An 8,144-nucleotide genomic window follows, 5' to 3' on the forward strand; every position below is an offset into this window, starting at 1 on the left:
AAATTACTTCCAGGAGAAAGACTGAATCATGGAATGGAGGGGGCTGAGAAATCTGCTTCCCTTAGACACAACCATTTGAGAAAACCTTTTTCTTTTTTTTCCCCTGCTCTTCTGCCTGCTTTTCAGGTTTTTGTCTTTGCTGCTTCCTTACAGCTTTTGAAGGCAATGTCATGGCACAGCCTCGTGATTCTCCATCATGATTGTTGGTGTTGCTGTGCCATGTCCGTACTGCTCTTGGTGGTGCCATGGCAGTGAGTCACGTCAGAGCTGAGCTGTTCTGCAGAGCCGGGCCAGGCAGAACCCATGAGCCCAATGTGCCTCTGCCCAGGGTTTGTCTCCCACCACTGATTCAGTCAATCCCTCTCCATCCCTCGGTTCCAAAGCCACTGACTCAACTGGGTGCCACTGATTCAACTGGGTGCAATGGGGCTTAATTGCTCTCTATGCAGGGCTTTGAAATCTGCAGTGATCGAAGGGGCTGGGTGCAGTGGTGTGAGCTCAGCTGCACTGTTGGAGGGAACAAACACAGTTCCCTTGGCTCAGAGCCCCAAGTTCTATGGAACTATGTGAAAGGGCTGCGAGTCTGGGCTCTTTTTTTTTTGAGCTCAGTGCTAATGGATCCATTGTTTCATGTAAAGGTTTCTGCTGCTCTTGTAATAGTGTGTGTGACATTTGCAGCACGCTTTGTTCCATGAGCAAAGTAATTTGAGATAGTTTATTATCCTTTGGAGACTTTTGCTGCTCGCTGTTTAACTTCCATGTGACTGGACCCTGGAAAAAAATCTCTCAAAATAGTGCACAAGCCTAAAAATAGGGATGAATATGTTGTTTCTTAGGAATAAAATAATGAATGCAGGGCACTACGATGGGAAGAGCTGAAACATTAGGAAACACCATTTTCTGCTTCCGCTTTCTCCCCAGAGCCCCCAAAGCACACGGGGGGTCTCAGCATCGAGGTGCCGCTCTGCTCACAGTGCGATGCTGCAGTTTGTTTGGATCAGCTGTGGCTGCTCTGCTTCAGGGGAACAAAGAAACAGCATTTAATCAGCACGATCTGAATCACTGGCGAGAGGAATCACTTCTGAACCTGAATTTATTGCGTTGGGATGCAGAGGAGATGTGAGGAGTGGCAACTGTTATAACAGGATACTTGTGGGTCCCACTCGCTGCATGGCTCATTCTGCTGAGCAGAATGCATGGGATGATCCTATGGTGAGCTCTGCATTGGGAACCACCAGGGTTTGCTGAGCCACAGCTGTGGGAATTGTTTCTTCTTGCTGTTAAACTGCAGTCACACAGGGTTGAAATAATGCAGAAGCTGGTGAGGGGTGAGCAGCAGTGATTCGATGCGAGGAGATGGAGTGTGGTCCTGGGCAGCAGGGAACTGACCATGCTCACCTCCTCTGGTGGGATCTGTGCCTCTGGTTGTTTTGGTGCTGAGCTTCACACCCTGCCTGAAGTACAGCGCTTTGTGCAGCCTCAGGGAGTGTCACCATATGTGGAATAGAAGAACAGAACGGAATAGAAGGAAATAGGGTAGGATGGAATGGAATGAAACAGAACAGAACAGAATGGAACGGAATGGAACAGAACAGAACAGAATGGGATAGGGTAGGATAGGATAGGATAGGATAGGATAGGATAGGATAGGATAGGATAGGATAGGATAGGATAGGATAGGATAGGATAGGATAGGATAGGCTGGAATGGAATGGAATGGAATGGAATGGAATGGAATGGAATGGAATGGAATGGAATGGAGTGGAGTGGAGTGTAATAGGATAGGATAGGACAGCACAGCACAGAACAGGACAGGATGGGATGGAATGGAACAGAATAGAGTGGAACAGAACAGATCAGAATGGAATCTAATCAAGATGGGATGGGATAGGATGGGATGGGATGGGATAGGATAGGATAGGATAGGATAGGATAGGATAGGATAGGATAGGATAGGATAGGATAGGATAGGATAGGATAGGATAGGGTGGAGGGGATGGGATGGGATGGGATGGAGTGGGATGGAATTGAATAGAACAGAGCAGAGCAGGATTAGTCCAGTTGAAAAGGACCTTAGGAGTTAGAAGTGTAGCTCTGCAGAGTGCCCTGCAGCCAGAGGAGGACAGGTTCTCTTCTTGTGTACATCCAAAATGATGCCTCCATCCTCCCATCGAACACCCACAGTGAGATGCTGGAGAGCTCAAATGGCCAAAAAGTGTCATATACAGGAGGAGCAGTAATGACTGAGTGCGCCAGAGACCCCATCATAGGGCTGGCCTTTTAAATTGCCTTGTTTTCATGCTCGGATGAGTTGCTAACCTTCCAATAAACACCAGAGTCATTATAATAAAAATGTGGAAAATGCTACCATTAAACCACGCCGGTTTCTTTTTCAAGTGCCTCTTTCTGGGACATCAAATTCATTTAGATCATTCTCAAAAGCCACAAATCCTGAATGGGTGCAGTAATGTTTGTGGTGGGAGGCGAGAGCACAACGTGTGTTACATCGGGTGGCGGCAGGGCTCCGACAAGAGCTGGCTGGGTTTATTGCAGGAGTTAAGGCATGACGCTCAGGCTGCTCACCCCTCTTGCCCCCCAGTTTGGCAGACTGAAGCTCTGGTTCATGCTCTGGTGCTCGAGCCCTGCAGAGATGTGGAACCAAGCACTGAACCATGAGCAGGAGGAAACGGATCCTTCCCCTCACAAAAAGATGTTTTGGTCCAAAAATGAAGAAGAATCTTTCAGCAGCACAGCCAGGTGGTTAAATCCCAACCCTCTTCACTTCTACCTATTTGGAGTAACTTCACCAGTGGTTTGCCTGAGCTCTGGGGGAATGGAGCAGTCTTGCCCCAGCCCCCATGTTGTTGGTAAATGTGATGTTGGGGTTCACTGTGTTAATTGAGAACATAGAAGGGGGGTGTTTCAAGCAGGCTTGAGACTGGCTGGACTCTGCCTGGGTGTTACAGGAGTGACCTGAAAGGCTGAAATCATAATAGTGGGGGCCACCTTGGAGCAGCGCTGTAGGAAACCTGCTTGCACGGTGAGGGTGAGGAAAGAGTTCAGCTCAGTTCCCAGAGCTTGTCAGCATGACACGTTATTCAAGTTATGCCAAAAATATATAGAGGAGACACTCCAGGCAGATGTCTGGGAATGCAAAATCTTCTCTCTTGGTAGGAAGTTTAAGCCCACGTCTGCACACTGATGTAGCACAGCACAAGCTGCTGAGCTACCTGCTTGATCAGGAGCTGGGGCAGAGCAGGAGGCAAAACTCTGCCTATTCCAGACCTGACATCAGTTGCTTGGGGCTCCTGATCTCAGGGTGAGAGGAAGTATAATGACTTTTTATTGAGGAAAATAATGTGTGTCCCATCGTGAACCGAGGTTTGGCATCCAGGGCTGCGATGTGATTGTCTGTGTGCTGTACCGCTGCCATTCATTAATGTCTCTCTTGAAACATGGGAGCGATGGGGCCTTTCATCATCTCCAGAGCACTCAAAGTGTGACAAAAATAGCCTGTCCATCAGTGATCTGCTCGGGGAGGATGGAACCAGGCTCAGTCCTTGTTGTAAATCCGGGTGCTTCCAAGAAGTTACGCCATGGATAAGTTTGACTCTCTGATTCTAGATCAATAACAATTCCTGCTCTGCACACACGTGACTTCTTGTACTTAGCATGGGTGAAGGCCAGAACCCTTCTCTTAGCAGTAGGGAATTACACTCTCTTCTGGAGGGGCACAGAACCTGTGTGTGCTGAGCATAGTGGGCATAAGAAAGCTTTGCTCCCGAGGAACTTCTGCCCACCACAGGCTGGAAGGAAGAGGCTGGAAGCTGGGTAATGGGAGCCTGCCTGCATGGGAATGGGTTAAAATAACAGCAGAGAATGAAATAGGCACATGGGAGCATGCAAGATGCTGAGAGCAAAATGAATCAAGTTGCTGTTCCAAGAGATGGTTTAGACATAAATCAGCATAAGCCAACAGACTGAGTAATAAACAGAAGGAACTGGAATTGCTCTGATGAGCATAAATTTGACCTACTTGGTTCTATGAGGGAATCTAGAGGGGAAAAGTCACCTGAGGGAACTGGTGATGATAACTCATTTAAGAAGAACTGAGTTGCAGATGAGGAAGGGCAGCAGCACTCACGAACCCCACTGCAAACAGCTGTGAATGCAGCAGAAGTGCAATAGGTTTGGGGGAGAGGAACACAAGTTGGAAGGTGTCCCATGGGAATCAGGTGTTGCAATGGCTCCTCCAGGCCACGTCCCTGTGCCTTGCAGGTGGCCCTCACTGAGGCTGGTGGTGGGTGCAGATCCTCTCTGTGGTTCCTCACTTGCATTCAGTTTAAGATGTTTCTCTTCCTCCAGCAATAAATCCTGCTGCTGTCAGGCTTGCTCTGGGGGTAAGATCCAGAGCTGAAGAGATGTGCACAGGGATGTGGACAGAAGCTTGGGATTGTGCAGAAGATGCTCACGGCTGAAGAGGGGAAGCTAAGGGTTTGCATGGAAAACCCTTAGGGCTGTGAAGAGGACCATAGGGACCATGTATTGTATGTTTGGGGCTACAGAGAGATACTCACAGATAGGAGAGATGCTGGAAGCTGTAGGGGAGATGCTTGGGGATGTGAGGAGGATGCTCAAGGAGAGAATGATGCTCGGTGCTGCAGGGGATGTTCACAACGGACGCTCCGGGCTACAGGAGGGGGCGAGGAGGGGCAGGCGGCGGGGAGGAGGTCCGCGGGGCCGGGGCTGCCGGGGGGCGGTGGGGGGCTGCCGGGGCGGAGCCGCGGGGTGCCCCTCCCGGCTCCAGTATAAACCGGCGGGGCGCGGGCGTGGGGCTGCCTTCTCTGGGGTACCCGGGGCCGCACAGACGCCTCCTGCCCGCAGCCATGGCGAGGGGGCAGCTGTCGGGGGGCACTTGGGGGACTCTGGTGCTGTTGGGGCTGATGCTGCCGGCGGCACCGGCGGGAGCTTGGTACAAGCACGTCGCCAGCCCCCGGTACCACACGGTGGGACGCGCCTCGGGGCTGCTGATGGGCGTCCGCCGCTCCCCGTACCTCTGGCGCCGGGAGCTGCCGGCAGAACCTCCGCACCGCCCCGGCGGCACCGCGCCCGCTGCCGCCCCGCAGCCCCCGGGGAGCCCCGCGGGGGACCCTCCGCCGCCGCCGGGTCCCGGCCACCTCCTGCAGCGCCTGCTCCGCCGGGGCTGGGGTTGGGGGGGGCCGCGTCCTGCCCCCGCCCGGCCGCCGCCCTCCGCCCGTGAAGCTCAGGTAAAGCCGGGAACCGACGGGGAGAGCGGCCACCGGGGTGCTGGAGTGGGGCTTAGGGCGCGGGGTCGGTGTTCAGGAGCTTTAGCATAGATGGGTGCGAAGAGCTGCCCGCCAGCATCTCGCTGCCTGCAGCATCCAAGCACCGGCCGCTCTGAAGTGAAGGGACCCTGCGGGACAGCCCGGCAACTGTGGTGGTGGGTGGGGGTCCATCCCCGTCACCGGGTGGATGTGATAGTATGAGTTTGCATTTTGAAACATGGTCCACGAGGTCCCAGCACAGTGAGCTGGGATGGTCAGACCTGTTCAGAGAGGTTATGCTTGGATTTTAGGGTGAAATAAGGGGCTGGGTGATTTCCGTGCCCATCACAGGAGGGGAGACATGCCTGAACCCTGAGCTGTCTGTGCCACAGAGGGGTGTCTGTGGGGGTGAGCAGCTCCCAGCATCACCCCTCCCAGATACCCTCTCCCTGCCCTCTTTGCTTTGCTTAATTGCGTGGGACTGTTTGAGGGCTGTTTCCAAACATTAAATCTCTTTCCTCTTACGTCAGTAAGGATCCAACATCCAGCTGAAATCTGAGGATGCTTCAACATGTTGGATCAGCCCCAAAATTTGTAGCCACATCCCTCCCTCCCCTTCCTTTTTTTGGCCTTTATGGGAAAGCCCAGGCATATCAGCTCAGCCCTGTGCTATGTCTGTGCTGTCCTGGCTGGAAACCCGGCTGGAAACAGGGTCAGAGCTGGGCACCACGTCTGTGACCCAGAGCTGTGTGTAGGGTGAAGTGCTCTGATTTCATGGTAAAATCTCCTCTGGAGGCAGGGCCAAGCCTGTTGAGCTGTTAATAGGGGCGCTTGCAGCTGCAGAGCTCAGTCTGCATACATAGTGTATTACTGGGGCAGAATGGCTCTGTGATGACATCAGGTGAGCTCTGAGCCCACAGCAGGGAGCACGAAGCATGGGTGGTATTTAATAATCACATAACACTGGGTCCCTTTTCTCCTTGCAGCCTCGCCCCATTGAAGACCCCGCTGTGCTGCGCTGAAGGCTGGGCAGGGATGCTCCAGGAGCTGAGCAGTGCCGGCTGCCCACGGTGGGGACTATTCAGTGACTGCTGAGTTCCATCGGTGCTTCTCTGGCTGCTCTGACCTCTGAAAGCATACAGACAATTGCATTCAAAATAATAATAATAATATGATGTATATCAGATCTTTTTCTCACCCACTGCCCAGATGCGGTGGTAAATTCATCTTGTTTTCAGGTCAACTTAGTGCTATGAACTTGGGGAGAAATGAACAGGGAAGATATTTATTTATTTATTTTCGATTTCTGTACTAGCTTGTTTGCAATATGACACAAACACTGTTTGCTTCCTAGGATCCTGCCCTCATTAAACTGAGACTCAATCAAAGGAAACTTGTACCATTGTGCAATGTTCTTATCCTTTTAGCATAGGTTGGTGTGGCTCGGCCAGGGCAGGCACTGCAGCATTCTGGTCACTCCCAGATTTTTCTGACATGATTTAACTTCTCGACACAGTTTTTTTCCTGCAGTATTATAGTGAATGGCTTTCAGTGCCCGTGAGGGAGTTGCTGCCAGGCTGGTTGTCAGTTCAGATAGCAAAGATTGAGCCAGGGTTGAGGCTGACTCCTGTGCTGGGTTCCTACTGAGTCCCCTCTCAATCTCCCCAAGGTTTAAGAGTTTCTGTTCATCATCAGTACAGTATGGTACACAGATGGCACAAATGATGTGTGACTGCCCATTAGGGCACTTGAACAGGCTGTGTTTGTTGCACTGCCCATCAGGCACTGGAGCTGCCACAGATTGCTGCTCTTGTGGAGGTGACTGCAGAAGGTGGGAGATGCAAAGGTCAGTGTTCAACAGGGGATGCAGAGAGGGCGATGAAAGGAGCTGGGGTGGGTGATGTGGCTGCACTGTGCAGCAAAAATGCACTGCAGTGCTCCAATACTGGGGCAATCCCAGGGAGATGCTTGGTTAACCTCCAGCCTTCCACTACTCACCTCATAAAATCGTTCCTCCTGAAGCTGTGAAGCATGGGCTGGTTATTTCTCACCTGGGGTCACAAAGTGATTTCCTCTGTGCTCTGCAGAGATCTGGGCCCTCCCTGGGGGTCAGCAATCCCAGCCAACAGGAAGAAGCCTTCCCAAGGTGTTTAATTACTCCTCTCCCACAGGCATTGAAGCAATCCCTCCTTTATGACCAGACCCAGTAGAGCTCTGCCTCTTTCCTACCCACAGCCATATAGGTTGTGGATGGGATGTGGAACCCTGAAGCTGTCCCGTGGAGGCACTGAAATGAAGTGTAGCCTCAGGGGTTGTGGGGAGGCTGAGAGCAGGAGGTGCCAGGGGAGCGCAATGGCACCTGATGGCTTTGCCATGCCATCTTGTGGCCATGGGGTGCTGTGAAATGAGGGAGAGCAGGAAGGAGGCAGGAGAAACAGGTCTGTATCCTGACACCATGTCCCCACGCCACAGTCCCCATGGAGAGCACAGGGTCTGTTCTCTGCAGAGTCCTTATCAGAAACATGAGGCTGTACCGCTATGGTGAGGTTCACCCTGTAAGTGCCACAGGGATGGGGCTGTTCTGGGGCTCCTTGCATGCCATGCAGGGCTCTGTGTGCCCAGCCTGTCTCCAGTGGACACAGTGATGCTGGCACCCACCTCTCCATGCCAGTGGGCGCTTTGTGTTCCAGCCCAGCAGCAGGTGCACCCTGGGGGCTGCAGCAGGCAGGAAGACATCTCACCCCACCCAGTCCAAGCCTGGGGCGGCTCTGTTTCCTTCCTGGCTCCCAGCCTCTCCCAGGAGCCCAGCAGCATCGAGCAGGGCAGCGGGCTCAGCAGGGCCCAGGCTTGGCAGGAACC

The 8,144-nt window shown here is 52.7% G+C and overlaps 1 protein-coding gene across 1 annotated transcript; it reads left to right on the forward strand.

Moving 5' to 3' along the window:
* Positions 1–4,852: 4,852 nt before the first annotated feature.
* Positions 4,853–6,678, forward strand: NPW (neuropeptide W). Its single transcript, XM_015876493.3, has 2 exons — positions 4,853–5,267; positions 6,272–6,678. Exons 1-2 carry the CDS (start codon positions 4,887–4,889, stop codon positions 6,305–6,307), a joined length of 417 nt encoding a protein of 138 aa, XP_015731979.3. The 5' UTR covers positions 4,853–4,886; the 3' UTR covers positions 6,308–6,678.
* The last annotated feature ends 1,466 nt before the right edge of the window (positions 6,679–8,144 follow it).

The sequence above is a fragment of the Coturnix japonica genome, chromosome 13, assembly GCF_054131305.1.
Source record: "Coturnix japonica strain WE chromosome 13, WE-NBRP24, whole genome shotgun sequence".
NCBI lineage: Eukaryota > Metazoa > Chordata > Aves > Galliformes > Phasianidae > Coturnix > Coturnix japonica.